The sequence below is a fragment of the Nerophis ophidion genome, linkage group LG08, assembly GCF_033978795.1.
Source record: "Nerophis ophidion isolate RoL-2023_Sa linkage group LG08, RoL_Noph_v1.0, whole genome shotgun sequence".
NCBI lineage: Eukaryota > Metazoa > Chordata > Actinopteri > Syngnathiformes > Syngnathidae > Nerophis > Nerophis ophidion.
The window spans coordinates 46,622,064-46,642,785 of NC_084618.1; the positions used below are offsets into that span (position 1 = coordinate 46,622,064).

General features: G+C 37.1%; 1 protein-coding gene across 4 annotated transcripts in view; it reads left to right on the top strand.

Annotated features, from left to right (window-relative positions):
• Positions 1 to 20,722, top strand: part of LOC133557839 (V-type proton ATPase 116 kDa subunit a 1-like) — an 85,204-nt gene that overhangs the window by 43,536 nt on the left and 20,946 nt on the right. The window contains exons 12-19 of one of the 4 annotated variants that reach the window (XM_061908680.1): positions 3,809 to 3,948; positions 4,064 to 4,227; positions 6,115 to 6,205; positions 6,321 to 6,439; positions 10,281 to 10,497; positions 10,993 to 11,100; positions 12,442 to 12,642; positions 16,098 to 16,115. In XM_061908680.1, coding sequence (XP_061764664.1) covers positions 3,809 to 3,948; positions 4,064 to 4,227; positions 6,115 to 6,205; positions 6,321 to 6,439; positions 10,281 to 10,497; positions 10,993 to 11,100; positions 12,442 to 12,642; positions 16,098 to 16,115 — 1,058 coding nt within the window. The remainder of the gene's footprint in view (positions 1 to 3,808; positions 3,949 to 4,063; positions 4,228 to 6,114; positions 6,206 to 6,320; positions 6,440 to 10,280; positions 10,498 to 10,992; positions 11,101 to 12,441; positions 12,643 to 16,097; positions 16,116 to 20,722) is intronic. The other 3 variants (XM_061908682.1, XM_061908681.1, XM_061908683.1) reach the window with 3 other exon arrangements.

Sequence of the window (20,722 nt, forward strand, 5' to 3'; positions counted from 1 at the left end):
TCGCTTCGAGTGATCGCCGATGATGATGACTCACATTAGGCCATTGAAATCTTGCAAAACATGGCTCTATGCCTGACCTGTACTGACTGCATGTGTGTAAAATAGATTCATTCATTCATTTTCTACCGCTTATTCCCTTTTGGGGTCGTGGGGGGCGCTGGCGCCTATCTCAGCTACAATCGGGCGGAAGGCGGGGTACACCCTGGACAAGTCGCCACCTCATCGCAGGGCCAACACAGATAGACAGACAACATTCACACTCACATTCACACACTAGGGCCAATTTAGTGTTGCCAATCAACCTATCCCCAGGTGCATGTCTTTGGAAGTGGGAGGAAGCCGGAGTACCCGGAGGGAACCCACGCATTCACCGGGGGAACATGCAAACTCCACACAGAAAGTTCCCGAGCCTGGATTTGAACCCAGGACTGCAGGAGCTTCGTATTGTGAGGCAGACGCACTAACCCCTCTGCCACCGTGAAGCCCTGTGCAATAGATAAGAAGTCTAAATGGGGTGCATACAGCCCTACTTATAGTTTTAGGTTTTATATTTTTGCATCTACTATCAACTGTCACCATGGAGATAGTCATTTACAGCACATTTATGTGCTCCAAACCATGGTGTTTTACTAGGTGTGAAACATAATGAGCAACTACAGTATTATTATTATTTTTTTTACAGTATAATCTTTAGGGGTGTCAAAGTTGTTGTTGTTTTTTTCCGGATTAAACATGATTCTTTTTTGTAACAATTCTAAAACGCTAAAAAAATAATAAACAAAAAATGTATTATTTTTTTCAATCCGTCCTGTCCAGCTACTCAGACAAATCATATTGTTGATGTAGATCAGGGGTCACCAACGCGGTGCCCGCGGGCACCAGGTAGCCCATAAGAACCAGATGAGTAGCCCGCTGGCCTGTTTTAAAAATAACTCAAATAGCAGCACTTACCAGTGAGCTGCCTCTATTTTTTACATTTTATTTATTTACTAGCAAGCTGGTCTCGCTTTGCTCGACATTTTTAATTCTAAGTGAGACAAAACTCAAATAGAATTTGAAAATCCAAGAAAATATTTTAAAGACTTGGTCTTCACTTGTTTAAATAAATTCATTTATTGTTTTGCTTTGCTTCTTATAACTTTCAGAAAGTCAATTTTAGAGAAAAAATACAACCTTCAAAATGATTTTAGGATTTTTAAACACATATATCTTTTTACGTTTTATATTCCTTCCTCTTCTTTCCTGACAATTTAAATAAATGTTCAAGTAATTTGTTTTATTATTATTATTGTAAAGAATAATAAATACATTTTAATTTAATTCTTCTGTTTTTTCGACAAAGAATATTTGTGAAATATTTCTTCAAATTTATTATGATTAAAATAAAATAAAAATATTCTGGCAAATCTAGAAAATATGTAGAATCAAATTTTAAATCTTATTTCAAAGTCTTTTGAATTTCTTTTAAAATTTTTGTTCTGGAAAATCTAGAAGAAATAATGATTTGTCTTTGTTAGAAATATAGCTTGGTCCAATTTGTTATATAATTTAACAATGTGCAGATTGGATTTTAACCTATTTAAAACATGTCATCAAAATTCTAAAATTAATCTTAATCAGGAAAAAATACTAATGATGTCCCATAAATTCTTTTTTAATTTTTTTCAAAAAGATTCGAATTAGCTGGTTTTTCTCTTAATTTTTTTTTCGGTTGAATTTTGAATTTTAAAGAGTTGAAATTGAAGATAAACTATGTTTCAAAATTTTATTTTCATTTTTTTCGTGTTTTCTCCTCTTTTAAACCGTTCAATTAAGTGTTTTTTTTCATCATTTATTCTCTACAAAAAACCTTCCGTAAAAGGAAAAAAAAATGTGCGACGGATTGACAGACAGAAATACCCATTTTATTATATATATAGATTTATTTATTAAAGGTAAATTGAGCAAATTGGCTATTTCTGGCAATTTATTTAAGTGTGTATCAAACTGGTAGCCCTTCGCATTAATCAGTACCCAAGAAGTAGCTCTTGGTTTCAAAAAGGTTGGTGACCCCTGATGTACAGTAGATGATCATATCTGCTGTACAGATTTACTTTAGAAAAGAGAGGTGTGGCAAACTTCTCCTGTTGCCTTATTTGTATTTTACTTTATTACATGTTTGGGAAGCATTTTGTTAAACAAAACCAGTTTTCTTGTAAAAACTGTTTTTTACAAGAAAACTGTGAGAGTGGCCGTGCGCAACCCGAGGGTCCCTGGTTCAAATCCCAACTAGTACCAACTTCGTCACGTCCGTTGTGTCCTGAGCAAAACACTTCACCCTTGCTCCTGATGGGTACTGGTGGGCGCCTTGCATGGCAGCTCCCTCCATCAGTGTGTGAATGTGTGTGTGAATGGCTAAATGTGGAAGTAATGTCAAAGTGCTTTGAGTACCTTGAAGGTAGAAAAGCGCTATGCAAGTACGACGCAAAAAAAAAAAAAAAGAAATTGATCAGAGCTGATTATGTATTTTAAGGAGGAATGTAGTTAATCATAGAACTGGCATCCAATGTTACTAAAAAGTATAGATTTTGAATCGAAAATCGTTTTGAATTGAGAATCGGTTCTGAATCGCTTACTTACCCCCAAGAATCTAATATAAGCGTGTGGTTTTCCAAAGATTCCCAGCCCTAATAATCTTTGCCGCTTTTTCTGGACATTTTATAAGTGAGACCTAATAAACAGAACCGCCAATAGTACGCTTTAGGAGGTGTTAGTGGTTATGTCAACACCGTGCAATAAACTTCATGTTGCAAAAAGTTTTATCATACAGTAGATTATATATCATTAATATATCTATATAAAGAATAAGGATATATATTAATTGTATGTATTTATTTTAATTGTATTTATTTATTTGTTTATCTGTCCTGTTCAGCCACTCAGGCAAATCGTATTGTTGACAAAGGTGATCATATCTGCTGTACAGATTTACTTTACAAAGAGAAGTGGAGAAGATACTTCTTTTGTGGCCTCATTTGCATTTGACTTTATTAACTGTTTGGATGTATTTACTGTTTGGTGCAGATGGAGGGGACAAAAAGAACAAAGAACAGAATACAGTTAGGGAAATTGTGGGGACAAAAGAGACAAGAGAGAGACAACAACAAGAAAAACAAAACAGCAACAACAGTTACATCAGAAAATACGATATATACAAATATGATACCAAGAAATATAAAGAAAACAAAATAAGTGAAGGAAATTGTAATTACACAGTATCGATAATGAGAATTATTGCTCTATAATTATTACTCTGACAGTCCAAATATGTAGACTTGCACACGGCAGGAGGATTTTCTCTCCATCGGCTGTCATTGCAGAGGGATTTCCTCCATTCCCACAGCCCTTTGTGCCTAACTGCTAGTTTGCACGCACCTTCCAAACCTGCGAAATTTAGACGCAGTGTAGTTACATTTGCTTCTCCCCCCAGTATTGTGGGCGTTCCGATAATCAGCATATATTCTGCATATACATGAAGGCACACTATTTTGCTTGTTTAAGAGACCCTACACAAGCTTAATAGCTTTGCATGTGATATTAAGTTTGCACGTGTTTTAATACACGCAAACCTTTAGTCGATCAGACCATACATGCGTTAATGGTAATCCAATGCATGAGGAAAGTACTTATAATGCAAATACATGATACAGTGTCTTTATTGATTTGGGTCTTGAATAAAACAGTCTTTTAGAGTATTTTTTTTTTGGGCATAAATCACTGCAAAGTTATGTTGTTTGACGTTGTATCTCATGTATCTTACCTGTTAAAGCTCCATACACCATCATCACCTTCCCCTTCCTGTTTGCTGTGATGTTTGGCGACATGGGTCATGGCCTTCTGATGACCTGCGCTGCCCTCTATTTGGTCATTCGAGAGAGTCGCCTCTTTTCCCAAAAGAGTGACAACGAGGTATTCTTCAAATTAAGAAGAAAACATTTTGTTTTGCGTTTCAGTGCTCCTGGGATTTGGATATTACTATGGTAAGGATGGTACTGGTCTTCACTTCTGTGATATTTCTCAACAGATGTTCAATATGGTGTTTGCTGGTCGCTACATCATCCTACTAATGGGGATCTTCTCAGTCTACACAGGCCTCATTTATAATGATTGTTTCTCCAAATCACTTAACATGTTTGGCTCTGGATGGAGTGTGAAGCCCATGTTTGGTCCCAAAGGAGCCAACTGGACGTAAGTTGTCCCATTCTGTATGATTGTAGCCCACATATGTGGTTTGTACTAATAAATGCCTTGAGATGCATATTTTTGTTAACACTTGTCAAAGAGGATACAAAAAGAATTACATTGTTTTAACATAGTTTCAATAGATACTGTTACTGTTCTATGACTCTCACAAAATGTTGGAATGAGGTAATAGAATTCAAATGCAGCAGAGAAACAAAGAAATAAGCCTGTTCTTCGTCCCAGACAAATGCTTCACATATTTGGCAACATTTATACAAACAGTCCTCTGAATAGACTGAAGTAGAGATGGCCGGACTCTAATCCACAGATTGTGGATAAGAGTTTGTCAATTTAATTGCAATAAAGAACTATTATTATGTGGAACAACTAAAAATAATCTTTGAAAATACTTAGATCATATCTCATTATTCCGACATTATATTTTAATTATAAAAATTCAAAATTCATATTTTAAAACTTAGCGTATATTGGGAAATCTTTTAGCTATATTTTTGGTTGTGTTATTCCAAATGAAAATATTTTTTTCTTAAAAGTGTTTTTGATATTCAATTTTATTATTTTGTATTTTCAATTATTATTTCATACATCAATGATCCACTGGTAAATAATGTAAATTAGTTACTTTACTAATGATAACTCATTTATACAACTGTTTCAAAATATTTAGTCAAAATGTGCATTCAATGGATTAAAATGTCAAAAAACATGACATGATTTTGAGATTTGAGGAAAAAGTCGAAACAACTATGAACTAAAAAGATGTAGAAAAAATCATGTTATTAGCTCAAAGCTCACTCGCACTGAATTTTAGAAACTTTCTGGGAAGTCTTACATTGTAGAAATAGTAGAAGTATTGTAATATTTTTAGTTAAGATGCCAAATTATGTTTTTACTTTATGCACAGTTTAGTTTTACTTTTAGTACTAACCAGATTACCAAACTGCAAGTGTGAACAGAGCTATAAAGGTTAAGCAAGTTAGTGAACAGAGAAATTACGTTGTCAATTGTAAGGTAAGGCTGATGAATGAAGCAGACACATTTAAACAACTGTCAATCAGCTTAGACATATACTATCATTTTATCACAGGTGTTATTTTACTGATATTGAAATACAACTTCAGTGTCATTATGGTCATACTTTCAGCATTTTTGTTCAGGTTTTTGTCAGACCATGCATCTGTTTTTTTTTTTTGTAAGTTTACCACATTACAAAGATATGAACAGTTCTAATTTTTTTAGGTCAACGTATCTAAATAATATAAAGATTCTAGATTACTTTCATTAGATGTCATCCCAAAGTTATACAATGCCATTAAGAGGTGAGATTAGTAGTAATTTAGGACTAATTTGTAGGCTTCTTGGACACACAATCAGTCTTCAGGATAAAGAAAATTAATTTGGAACCTTTTTTTGATAATGTTGGATTGGATCTATATTCATAGTTTTCCTTTATGTGTCTCTGTTAAAATAATCTTACTGCACCATAAAGGTTATGGACCATGTATATATTTTTAGGTAAATGTATCTAAATAATATAAAGATTCTAGATTAGTTTGATTAGATTTGATCCCAAAATTATACAATGCCTTTAAGAGGTGAGATTAGAAGTAATTTACGACTAATTTGTAGGCTTTTTGGACACACAATCAGTCTTCAGGATAAAGAAAATTGATTTGGAACATTTTTCTGATAATGTTGGATTGGATCTGTATTCATAGTTTTCCTTTATGTGTCTCTGTTAAAATAATCTTACTGCACCATTAAGGTTATGGACCATGCATATATTTCAAAGATGATAAACTCTCAAAATCTGCATCAGATCAAACCTTTTTGCTCACTGCATTTCATTCCTCTTTTTCTGATGTGTTCAAGGTTTGAGACACTTGACAAAAACGCAGTGCTACAGTTAGACCCAGCTGTCCCTGGTGTGTTCAATGGGCCTTATCCTCTGGGAATTGACCCGGTAAAAAAAGAACTCAAATCGTTAATCAATATCTAACTTTTTTTCTCATCGGTGTGAAAAAAAACAAGCTCTCCAATGAGAGTCCCCTTTAAAAGTCTTGCTGTCATCCGTGCAGATCTGGAACGTTGCCTCCAACAAGCTGACCTTCCTCAATTCGTTTAAGATGAAGATGTCTGTCATCCTTGGTGTCATTCACATGCTGTTTGGAGTCTCCCTCAGTCTTTTCAACCACCTGTAAGTGCTGCTTTCAAAACCAGTGCTCTATTACCACCACCAAAGATGAAAACGTGACTTTAGTGTCATTTATTGGTTTAACAACAAAACTGATTATCTAAAACTTTGTTTAGTAGTCACATTAATGAAAATCTGGTTTCAGCCACAATGTCTTTCTCAATGAAAGTAAAAGACAGACAAAGACAAATATAACTTTTATTACCCATTTGCGGAGCTGTTTATACCAAGGAAGAGCTGATTATTATTACATTTTGGCAAGAAGCCGCCACCGTGCCTAACAAAAACAACCAGACGGACATAAAAAAAATCATACAAAGTCAGGAAAGTTGCATTCATGCAGTATTATGAATTGAGTCATAAATAAATATGCTGAAACTTGTATAGAGCTTTGTGGCTGTGTGCCACACTTTGTGTGGCTGCACAATATATTCCATCCATCACATCTACTGCCCTGCCCAAGTGGTGTAAAGGTACATGTTGTTGCCTTTTTTGCAGACAGTTTTCACTCGATTCCTCTGGCGTAGAAAAACAACTAGACAAATCATGCGATTCACTGGCCGTGGTGACCACTGACGAGAAAGCCCGAAAGCAACAACCTTTTTCTTACATTTAGTGGCGTACAGTTATTAAGAATACACACTGTTGGGAAGAAACAGAACACAACTAATTATTTATTTCATTATTTTTGTCAATGTTGTTAACATAGTGGTGGTCTGCACTTTGCTGTTACTTTGCTTGGAAAACTTTAATGGTCTGATAGACTAAGATCTAAATACTTCACGCTAAACAGTGTGTGCAATCTATAAAATTGCATGTACTAATAGTGGGTGTGTTGCATGTGATTTACTAAGACTGTGTCTGCAATTGAAAAGTGGTGCAGACGACATCATTTAAATGAGGGTTTTGCGTGTACTACCGGGCATTATGTACAGAGACACTCTCATTTACTGCACATTCATTATCATGTGCCTACCTGTGGCATTTTGCTATGCAGGAGACATCTACCACCTTTTATGGGCTTTTTAGCAGCAGTCGTGCAGTTTATTAATATTTTTTTACCGCTGTATGGGCATGGGAGGAAAGCTGCACTGTGATGCTTAAGAAATGTTTTTCGTATAGGATTTATGTTTGTAGTATATATTTTATTTGAAAAAACAACCATCATTAAAAAAAAAAATAAATTACAATTTAATTTGTCTTAATCACTCTTTAAGGCATCTAGCAGCTCTGAAATTATAGAAGAATGCTGCTGAATAGTTAATGTGTCTAATATTTTTTATTTCTGACCAGCTATGTATGTTGAAACGTACATGTAGGACGAGAATTCTCTGTCCATCATCAGTCTTTGCGGCACAAACACTCCACTCTCTAAGCCGTGTGTGAAACTATTTCAGTTGGCACATCCTTTTCAAACGTGCTAAGTAAAACGCAATGTAGTGCTCCCAAAATGGTGTTGAGTGTTGATAAATCACATTGCGCATGCTGTAAAATATATTAGCATTTTCTCCCCCTGTTATTGTGGGAGTTTTGATGATTTGCATATTAATAAAAGTAGAGACGCAAAATGGATTGCACGCATTATTCTGTTTATATAAACGGAACTGCACTTTTTTACAATTTTGCTTATCGTTCACAATCCTTTTTGAAGACATACACTTACAGCGGAGCCAATGAGGGGGTCCTCTATTCCGCACATAATACCCGATGAATATCCGTCCAAAAAGCCCCGAAAATGCTCTATTTAACTTTAGTGACTTGAATACTACCTAGTATTAGTGATATTGTTATTATAAGCGCTAAGGCAGACAAACTACTTATATAGCAGCGCTGTGATCACGAGCTTGTGTGCCAATGTTGACATGGTTGCCAGATCAGCTGTTTCATTGTTTCCTTGCTCGTTATGAATTATGCCTCTCACCTGGATAGTAGAAGGCTGAAGATGTATTCCGATAAGTTGCTACACTTTGACAGGCAATTTAAATTGGTTAATGGCGAGAAGGATGTAAAAAGACTCTTGGTTCCAGCCCCCTTTTTTTACGTGAGGATTAAGAGTCATTCTTCATCTACATGGAAATATTTGCACATCCCAGCAATCAGCATTCTAGACCAGTGGTTCTCCACCTTTTTTCAGTGACGTACCCCTGGTGAACATTTTTTTAATTCAAGTACCTCCTAATCAGAGCAAAGCATTTTTGGTTGAAAAAGATATAAAGAAGTAAAATACAGCACTATGTCATCAGTTTCTGATGTATTTAATTGTATAACAGTGCAAAATATTGCTCATTTGTAGTGGTCTTTCTTGAACTATTTGGAAAAATAGATATAAAAATAACTAAAAACTTGTTGAAAAATAAACAAATGATTCAATTATAAATAAATATTTCTACACATAGAAGTAATCATCAACTTGAAGTGCCCTCTTTGGGTATTGTAATAGACATCCATCTGGATTCATGAACTTAATTCTAAACATCCATCCATCCACTTTCTACCGCTTATTCTCTTTGGGGTCGCCGGTGCCTGTCTCAGCTACAATCGGGCGGAAGGCGGTGTACACCCTGGACAAGTCGCCACCTCATCGCAGGGCCAACACGGTCAGACAGACAACATTCACACTCACATTCACACACTAGGGCCAATTTAGTGTTGCCATCAACCTATCCCCAGGTGCATGTCACGGGGAGGACATGCAAACTCCACACAGAAAGATCGCGAGCCCGGGATTGAACCCTGGACTACTCAGGACCTTCGTATTATGAGGCAGACGCACTAACCCCTCTGCCACCGTGAAGCCCTAATTCTAAACATTTCTTCACAAAAAAAGGAATCTTTAACATCAATATTTATTGAACATGTCCACAAAAAATCTAGCTGTCAACAATGAATATTGCATTGTGAACAATAGGCAAAATACCAAAAAAAGTGCATTTCCCCTCTAAAAGTCACAAAATCACTTTGAGGAGATGAGCTTTGGGTGTGCTATCAAGTTTGCACATGTTTTAGTATATGCAAAACTTAAGTAAATCAGGCTGTAAATGAGATTCTCGGCAGCTTCATGGTTAGAATGCCAGCCTCAGAGTCTGAAATTCTTGGTTTGAACCTTTGATGGAACATCTATGTGAAAATCAGATGTTCTCCTTGTGCATTTTTCCCACCTCTCGCACAAAGTCAGCTGGAATAGACTCGAGCTCACCAACAAAGCCAATGTGAACATGAGCACATAGAATATGTATCACTTTGATTTGTCAAATGTATTAGTACAAAGGCAACAAAACAGTTTTGATACGTTTTTGTCACACCAATTGCATAATGTTATGTTATTGGCAAGTCTTATTTGCCTTGTTGTACAGCATGGCTAATCAACTGGCAGCCCATGCGCCAAATTAGGCCAGGGAATGACACCAGACTGGCCCCTGAGTTCATTTCAAATTTGTGCGTCTGCTGTATATAAGAACTTGGACACGTTTAAATACATTGGCAGATTCTTGCTTTGACATTTTAACCACCTATAGGCCCATTACCATTTAGTTAAATAGCCCCATGGGGTTTCCAATCATATGATCTATATTTGATTACTATAAATATATATATATATATATATATATATATATATATATATATATATATATATGTATATATATATATGTATATATATATATATAAATATATACATATATATATATACATATATATAAATCTCCTGATGATTGAGGGAACCCCTCATGAAACAGTTCTGTAGAGACGAAGTAGTCTTGTAATTTTTCCCACACCTACATATATATATATATACATATACACACAACCCTTACCCTATTTTTTTTTCACTAAATAACCACCTCAGGTACTTCAAGAAACCTCTGAACATCTTCCTGGGCTTCATCCCAGAAGTAGTCTTCATGGCCAGCCTGTTTGGTTACCTCGTCCTGCTGGTCCTCTACAAGTGGACGGCTTACGATGCATTTACCTCAAAGGATGCTCCTAGCCTCCTAATCCACTTTATCAACATGTGCCTCTTCAACTACAGCGATCCCACCACCAAGCCCCTCTACGCTGGACAGGTGCTCTCGCCTTCATCCTCACCCTGCCCACGCATAAAAATACAATAGTAGAACTATTTTTGGCCCAAAATTTAGAAGTCAGGCTTCTTGCTGAATAGATTTGTTTTGTAATTGATTACTGCAAGCTATCAGTAAACACTTTTATCGATGATTCATACTCATTTGCTCCACAAAAGTATTAAGAAGAATACTGTTTTTGGCTTTATTCCCCAGGGTAGAGAATGGTCTGGAAGAAAACTGTATTTTAATGTATGTATGTACTATGCACACTATCCTAAAAATTCCATGCCAGCTTGTGCAGATTAACACACATCTTTTTGGTGTCAGACTTCAAAAAACACATGTTTTTCTGCTATTATATCTTAGTGTTTTGGCACAGCTGCAGTGCAGTGGAGTTATTCATTGGGAAGTAGGGTTGTTTAGGTCTCATCAGCTAACGAGTGGGGACTACAAGTGGTCAGTACCTTGTTAACCTTGCTGTCTTTGAATCTATAGATGGGGATCCAAGTATTGTTGGTGCTCATTGCCCTTGCTTGTGTGCCCTGTATGCTGGTTGTGAAAACTATGGTACTTCGGCGTCAGCACTTGTGGAAAGTGCACTTGGTATGTAAATTTGATCCTGCCCCAAAACCTATTGCACCCTTCAAATATTATCTTTTGTTATATAAACTGTTTGCTCCTATTCTGTCTTTCACTGTACATTTTAATGTGTTTTTTTCGTGTTGCGATGAAACATGCTTAAAGCCTGCCTTGGGAACACTGTTGAATTATTATCTCTATTATTTGTACGTCAAAAGACAAAAGAATGTGAAGGAACCAAAACAGCAATTTTTGCTCTTCCCATAAAATTTACTGGATGCATTAAGCCTCATGTGTATTTAGTCAAAATAGTTAATTTTGTTAAATCAGACTCAGTCAAAAAAATTCATGATTAAATATACCTGATTGGGGCGGTATAGCTCGGTTGGTAGAGTGGCCGTGCCAGCAACTTGAGGGTTCCAGGTTTGATCCCCGCTTCTGCTATCCTTGTCACTACCGTTGTGTCCTTGGGCAAGACACTTTACCCACCCACTTAAATATTGGGTTTCACTATGTAAAGCGCTTTGAGTCGCTAGAGAAAAAGCGCTGTATAAATATTATTCAATTCACTAATTCACCTGATTGTAAGTGTTTTGTTCTTTAAATCTCAAATATTTTATATGAATTGTTGTAATTTAATTTGTGTGTATGCATTCGGTTTTTTCCCACCCATTCAAGCAAAAATATGTGTTTAGTGTTATAAATATCACAAGAATAGTGATATGAAATGGCCATAAACTTTAATCTCTATTTAAAGTAAGCTTAGACAACAAAAGAAGAGGTACAATGCAACCAGTGAGATTTTATGATGTTCAAAAAACTAATTGTCAATATTAACAAAATTATAAATCCGAGATAAATGTTGGTCAGCCAAATTCTTTTTTTATTCAAATTCCACCTTTACATAAAACTGGGGTACTTGAATTTTGGGTCACCAGGCAGAATTCAAACTGTTAATCCCACCCCCCACTCTGCGCACTTGGCTCATAGTCCCTCCCGGTCTCCTCCTCTCTGGAAGTGTTTAACATCCTGCACAATTGACCGCCACAAAGACAAATGTTTTGTCTTCCGGGGTTTAATTTACTAAAATACTTAATTATAAGACAAAGACAGCCCGCAGACATATATTTGCTTTCAGAAATTATTACTGTTACGATATACTGTATAATACTAATATGATTTTTTTCAGTTAAAGAATATAACTTAGGTACCCCAGCTTTAAGTAAAAGTCAGTGTCGCAAATACAACATGTGTAAACCGTTAATAGCTGCTCTGGGTGCCATTTATACCTGAACAATTTCAATGCAGCGTGCAACCAAAGGCTTGATTTAAGCTAGACACAGCTCTTGTGAATTTTGTATCTAGTCACAGAAGAGGGAAGAAACCACTGCAGAGAATCTAGAGCAATCTTTAGAGCGAACAGGCGTGTCCTCATCATGCACCGGACTCACCCAACAGGGTACGCAGAAATTTGGAGGGGTGCGAGTGGGCAACGGGCCCACGGAGGATGAGGCTGGTATCATGGACCACGACCAGCTCTCCCAGCACTCAGAGGAAGGAGAGGAGGTCAGTCCCGGGAAACCATGATAGCCTGTGTGACTGTCTGAAATTATTCTATCCTATTGTATTCCATTCTAAGTCTATTGTTTTCTGAGACTCCGTCTACTTCAAAATAATAATATGTTCCATCTGGTTTTAAAACATTTTAAGGCCTTAACATACGGGAAAGTCTTACTGTTATACTAATAAAGCTGTTATACTAAAAAAAAAAAAGAGTAGATATTTTTACTTTTACAAGAATAAAGTTGTAATACTATTGAAAAATTCGAAATGTGTACATATTCATATAAAAATATATAACAAAGTACTTTAGTGTGGCTGTATTACTTTTACATAAAATAGTTACATAAAATTAGTGGAACTTTTTCTACAGTGTAAGAAATAAATACAGTAGATTATTACAATTTTTATTATAAAAAATATGTGCAGTGCATCCGGAAAGTGTTTACAGCGTTTCACTCTTTTCATGTTTTGTTATATTACAGCCCTATTCGGAAATTAAATAAATTATTTTTTGTTCTCAAAATTCTGAACACAATACTCCATTATGACAATGTGATTTTTTTTTTTTTTTTTGCAAATGTATTAGATAAAAAAGTAAGAAAACACATGTGCACAAGTATCCGAAGCCTTGGCTCAATACTTTGTTGATGCACTTTTGGCAGCAATTACAGCCTCAAGTATTTTTGAATACGATGCCACAAGCTTGGCACACCTATCTTTGGGCAGTTTTGCTCATACCTCTTTGCAGCACCTCTTAAGCGACATCAGGTTGGATGGGAAGCGTCGGTGTGCAGCCACTTACAGATCTCTCCAGAGATGTTCAATCAGATTCAGGTCTGGGCTCTGGCTGGACCACTCAAGGACATTTACAGAGTTGTCCTAAAGTCATTCCTGTGATATCTTTGCTGTGTGCTTATGGTCTGTGTCTTGCTGAAAGATAAACCGTCGCCCCAGTTTAAGTTCAAGAGCACTCTGGAGCAGATTTTAATCCTGGATGTCTCTATACATTGCTCCATTCATATTTCCTTCTATTCTGACAAGTCTCACAGTTACTCCCGCTTGAAAAACCGTCCCCGCAGCCACCATTATGTATCACTGTTGGGATGGTATTGGGATGGTGATGAGCGCTGCCTGGTTACTTCCAGTAAACATGATGGTTGGCATTCAGAATCTGAACCAGAAATACTTTTTTAATACCTGTGGGGTAATTACAATTTTCAGCACAATCCCATTCAAGATCAGAAAAACATTACAGGGAGACAAAACAAGATCGCTGACGGGTCTGGCAACTTCCGGCGCCCCTTACAAAAAACGTGAGATACAGGTAAACAAGGGGGGGTGGAATAAAATTGGTTTAAGCCTGGGCCCCTGGAGAGGGGGTCCAGACTTAGGCCAAGGGAAAAACAACTCATAGCCATAGCACACATCCCTCTTACATGTGTGTAAGAGGGAAACAGTAAAGAACACAAAGGACATTAAAGACATTAAAAGAGCAGAGCTGATGCAACCACACCAAAGACTTCAATCCAATCTTTTTCCCTTTCGACCAGAGAATTTCGTTTCTCATAGTCTGAAAGTCCTTCAGGTGCATTTTGGCAAACATTTTACTAAGAAATGGCTTCCATCTAGCCACTCTACCATACAGAGCTGGTTGTCCCTCTGGAAGGTTCTCCTCGCTCCAGAGAAAATGCTGTAGCTCTGACAGAGTTGATCACATCGCTGACAAGGGCCCTTCTCTCCCAATTGCTTAGTTTAGACAGCCGGGCAGCTCTAAGAAGAGTCCTTGTGGTTCCAAACTTCTTCCATTTACGGATGAGAGAGGACACTGCGCCCATTGGAACCTTCAAAGTAGAAGATATTTAGTTGTACCCTTCCCCAGATTTTAAGAAAATCCTGTCTAGATGGTCTACAGACAATTCTTTTGACTTCATTCTACGTTTGTGCTCTACCATGCACTGTCAAGTGTGGGACCTTATAGATAGACAGGTGTGTGCCTTTCCAAATCATGTTCAATTAACTGAATTCACCCCAGGTGGACTCCAATTAAGATGTAGGAATATCTCAAGGATGATTACTTGAAACAGGGTGCCCTTGAGATCACCTTTGTGTTTCATGGCATGACTTGTATACATATGGTTTCTTATTATTATTATTATTTTAATTTTCAAAAAAAATCTAAAAAAATAAATAAATCACATTGTCAGTATGGGGTATTGGGTGTAGAGTTATGAGGAAAAAAATAATTGAATACATTTTGGAATAAGGCTGCAACATGACAAAATGTGGAAACAGTAAAGCGCTGTAAATACTTTTTGTACGCACTGTATAAGCTGATAGTATTAAAAAATTACATTTGGTTCGCTCATTATGTTTTTTGAAATCTTTGTATTTACATGAAAGGATTTAAAGCACTAAAATTAAGAGAATACGGTCGTTGGAGTTAATCAGTTGTCAAATCTGCATACAAATATTTAGCTGTAGTTTAATGTGATTCTAATTTTACAGTAACATATATAATCATTTATTTTTGTATTTATTTTATTATGATTGTATTTTCTATTTTATTGAAGTATGGCCAATGTAAGACATATTTAAAAAGGACCTGTTTGAAATTAAAGACTTATTCTGTATCAGAGCTTTGTTTTTGCCTGTAGAGTAGAAGGAGATGTGGGGGCAATGAGGGCTTTCAAATAGAAAGGGAGGCCTGTAATGGACTAAAGCAGATAAGAGTTGGATTTTCCATTTCAGAAACATAAACACTGAGGTGGTGTTCATGAGAACCAGTGAATGGAATTTCTGAAAATACCACCCAGTTGACTCAGAGGTTTGGTGTAGCCCCGGGTCTGCTACATGGTACATCTGAGTGTTTATGTTGCGATAACATATTGCATAACTGTATTTTAACAAGACTACATAGATTGCAATTTTTTCAAAGCAGTATTATTCCATGTAGACATGATTATCAGGGCAAGCAGGGGATTAAGAAATTACCTTATGTTGCGTGGAACCAGTGATATTTAACTGGCGCGCCCATTTCATATTATTTCTAAGTAAACATTTTTAACCCGTTTCTTAAGTGCATGTTTTGAGCACATCAAGTTTATAGTAAAGGGTGCCCACTTTTTTCCGAAATAAAAATGTAATGCATTTCTACAGTTTTACAATTAATGTGAAAACAAATGCTTACATTACCTTTTGTTTATTACAGTTGGCTGATGTTTAAATATTGTTTTTTGTCTTAAGCATCTTGCGTTAGATGAAGCCAGCTTTCCCCTAATTTAAAACTTTAAAATGGTACAACAAGATGGGCATAACAGGCCCAGTTTTCTCTACACACATTAGAGTTTAGTAATTTATTATGAATATTAAAATTATGCACAAGTAGCTTTGCTGTATTTATTAGCACCCTTTAGTTTCTGAAAGCATACACTAACCTCTGACCTCTGATTACTTTCAAGCAAGCAGAGGAAGAGCCGGTAAGTGTCTCAGTGTGCTATCCCAGCAGTATTTTAAATCTTGTGTTTTTGTTCCATGTGTTTTTTTTTTATTTCTTTTTTTTTGGAATATGGTCAAATGTTTGAAATTCTGCTTTAATACTAAACTGTCATATTATCATTTTCATTATAAGTAAATTTTTATTATATACTACACTTATTTTTAAAGAGAACAGCACTGAATAGCATGTCATTCGCATGTTGGCTTCAAAGCCATGTTGTTGTGGGTTGGGACTGTACAGTCACTTGAATATTGAGTTTGCATGTTCTCCCATGCTGAAGTGGGTTTGCTCAAAATAATCTCACTGTCCAAGTCCAAGAGCATGTATGTATGTTCCGTACTCTAAATCAACCATGTTAATGTGAGTGAGCTGTTTTTCTACAAACCCCGTTTCCATATGAGTTGGTAAATTGTGTTAGATGTCACTATTAACGGAATACAATGATTTGCAAATAATCTTCAACCCATATTCAATTGAATATGCTACAAAGACAACATATTTGAAGTTAAAACTGATAAACATTTATTTTTTTTGCAAATAATCATTAACTTTGGAATTTGATGCCAGCAACACGTGACAAAGAAGTTGGGAAATATGGCAATAAATATTGATAAAGTTGAGGAATGCTCATCAAACACTTATTTGGAACATCCCACTGGTGTGCAGGCTAATTGGGAACAGGTGGGTGCCATGATTAGGTATAAAAGCAGCTTCCATGAAATGCTAAGTAATTCCCGAACAAGGATGTGGCGAGGGTCACCAATTTGTAAACAAATTATCGAACAGTTTTTGAACAACATTTCTCAACGAGCTATTGCAAGGAATTTAGGGATTTTACCATCTACGGTCCGTAAAATCATCAAAAGGTTCAGAGAATCAGGAGAAATCACTGCATGTAAGCGATGATATTACGGACCTTTGATCCCTCAGGCGGTACTGCATCAAAAACCGACATCAGTGTGTAAAGGATATCACCACATGGGCTCAGGAACACTTCATAAAACCACTGTCAGTAACTAAAGTTGATCGCTACATCTCTAAGTGCAAGTTAAAACTCTACTATGCAAAGCAAAAGCCATTTATCAACAACACCAAGGAATGCCGCAGGCTTCGCTGCGCCCGAGCTCATCTAAGATGGACTGATGCAAAGTGGTAAAGGGTTCTGTGGTCTGACGAGTCCACATTTCAAATTATATTTGGAAACTGTGGACGTGGTGTCCTCCGGAACAAAGAGAAAAATAACCGTCCGGATTGTTATAGGCGCAAAGTTCAAAAGCCAGCATCTGTGATAGTATGGGGGTGCATTAGTGCCCAAGGCATGGGTAACTTACACATCTGTGAAGGCACCATTCATGCTGAAAGGTACATACAGATTTTGGAGCAACATATGCTGCCATCCAAGGAACATTATCACGGACATCCCTGCTTATTTAAGCAAAACAATACCAAGCCACGTGTTACAACAGCGTGGCTTCGTAGTAAAAGAATGCAGGTATTTTCTATTTTCCTGGCCCGCCTGCAGTCCAGACCTGTCTCCCATCGGAAATTTATGGCACATTATGAAGCGTAAAATACGACAGCGGAGACCGCGGACTGTTGAACGACTAAAGCTCTACATAAAACAAGAATGGGAAAGAATTACACTTTCAAAGCTTCAACAATTAGTTTCCTCAGTTCCCAAACGTGTATCGAGTGTTGTTAAAAGAAAATGTGATGTAACACAGTGGTGAACATGCCCTTTCCCAACTATTTTGGCACGTGTTGCAGCCATGAAATTGTAAGTTAATTATTATTTGCAAAACAAATAAAGTTTATGAGTTTGAACACCAAATATCTTGTCTTTGTAGTGCATTCAATTGAATATGGGTTGAAAAGGATTTGCAAATCATTCTATTCCGTTTATATTTTCTGTACATCTAACACAATTTCCCAACTCATATGGAAACGGGGTTTGTATATGTACCTTGTTATTGAGTGGCGACCAGGGAACCCTGTCTCCTGCCACCCACCCAAGACACACACGCACGCACGCACACACACACACACACACACACACACACACACACACACACACACACACACACACACACACACACACGTAGGGACGCAGGCAATGTCACAGTGAAGTGGCTGATAAATGTCTGTGTACTTCTGTTTTCATTCCCCTTATTTAGTTTGTTGTGTGGTAGTATTATTTTGACATAAAACTTTGTAAAGGAGTGATCCATGGTTTAGAGAAAGCCTCATTAAGGTTTAGCGGACAATTGGATAAAAGGGATTCCCCCCACCACACCCCCCTCTTTGGTCCACATTGCAAGTACATGGCGAGAAGTTTATATTTATAAACTTGCATGAGTTGTTTGCAGTGGTGTGAGAACTTTTTTTAGTAGTAGTAATAGCCTAGTAGTAAATGTGGTTAAAAAAATAACAACCACAAATGTGATGTGGCTACCTTTCTTTCCCCCTCCCCGACCTTTATTGCTTACGCTCTCCCGTAACCGATTATATACGGACTCATTTCTACATTTACAACTTTTAAGACCTATGTAGCTGTTAAAAAATGAGTACTCCTTTTATAATGAACATGGTTGTTTTTTCTTGGAAATGTCAGCCAGAAAAGTGTTATCTCAAATGTAAGAATTATGTATGAAAACCGGACTCAGACAACTACTGTATATATTTCTCGGGAGCTAAAGACCTACTGCTCTTCACAAAGAGCTGTTTTGTGGAAAAAAGAAAAAAAAAAGCACAGTTTAACACTGGATTCTCCGATACAGGGCTGCACGATTATAGCCACAATGATAATCACAATTATGTCCATCAAAGTTGAAAATCACAATTAGTCATCATGTTCAGTAAAATATATCAGTTTTGCACAGGTCTGCAATCTACAAACCCCGTTTCCATATGAGTTGGGAAACTGTGTTAGATGTAAATACAAACAGAATACAATGATTTGCAAATCTTTTTCAACCCATATTTGTTATGGTCTCAAAAAAAAAATCCAAGTGCAGATCAGTAAAAAATCTCTATTTAATAACAAAAAAATCACTGGAGAAAATAACTCAGTAGTAACAAAAAATCAGCTCCAGGAAAACCGGGTCAGAGGTCTGTCCTTCACCTGAGGAAATACAAAAAACAGGAATCAAAAAGGGTTCAGGGCAAAGGTCAGAATAAGTAAGATTAGGATGGATTGTACCACAGGCAACGGACGAACTGGCACTGGTTGGGTGGAAATCCAGGGTTTTAGTCAGGTGGTTGATTAAACGCAGGTGGGCTTGGATGACTGGCAGCACACCTGCAACTGATGACCGGGGAAGGAACTTACAGACACAGGAGGAAAAAAAAGGCAGGAGAACCGCCCTCATGACATTACACATTTGAATATAAGAAAGATTTTTATGATCAGTCCAGACAAAACATTGCTTTTCAGCTCCTTCAAGCCAGTGTATCCTTTCCTCTAGTGCAAATTTGATGGCCAAAAGCTCCCGATTCCCTATGTCTTAATTCTTTTCGGTCTGCGATAAACGATGAGAATAGAAATCACAGGGATGGAGCTTGTAAGCTTCCCAAAAAATGCTCAGTCTTTTACAAGAAAGGATGAGGCGAGGTACACCCCTTTGTCCACAACTGCGTGAGCAAATAGTCAAAAAGTTTAAGAACAACGTTTCTTAAAGTGCAATTGCAAGAAATTTAGGGATTTCAACATCTACGGTCTATAATATCATCAAAAGGTTCAGAGAATCTGGAGAAATCACTCCACGTAAGCGGCATGGCCGGAAACCAACACTGAATGACCGTAACCTTCGATCCCTCAGACGACACTGTATCAAAAACCGACATCAGTTTCTAAAGGATATCACCACATGGGCTCAGGAACACTTCAGAAAACCACTGTCACTAAATACAGTTCGTCCCTACATCTGTAAGTGCAAGTTAAAGCTCTACTATGCAAAGCCATTTATCAACAACATCCAGAAACGCCGCCACCTTTTCCGGGCCAGAGATCATCTAAGATGGACTGATGCAAAGTGGAAAAGTGTTCTGTTGTCTGACAAGTGCACATTTCAAATTATTTTTGGAAATATTCGAAATTGTGTCATCCGGACCAAAGGGGAAACGAACCATCCAGACTGTTATCGGCGCAAAGTTCAAAAGCCAGCATCTGTGATGGTATGGGGGTGCATTAGTACCCAAGGCATGGGTAACTTACACATCTGTGAAGGCACCATTAATGCTGAAAGGTACATGCAGGTTTTGGAACAACACATGCTGCCACCTAAGCGCCGTCTTTTTCATGAACGCCCCTGCTTATTTCAGCAAGACAATGCCAAGCCACATTCAGCACGTGTTACAACAGCGAGTGTTGTTTAAAGAAAAGGTGATGCAACACAGTGGTGAACATGCCCTTTCCCAACTACTTTGGCACGTGTTGCAGCCATGAAATTCTAAGTTAATTATTATTTACAAAAAAAAAAAAATGTTAGGAGTTTGAACATGGCTTCACGGTGGAAGAGGGGTTAATGCGTCTGCCTCACAATATGAAGGTCCTAAGTAGTCCTGGGTTCAATCCCAGGCTCAGGATCT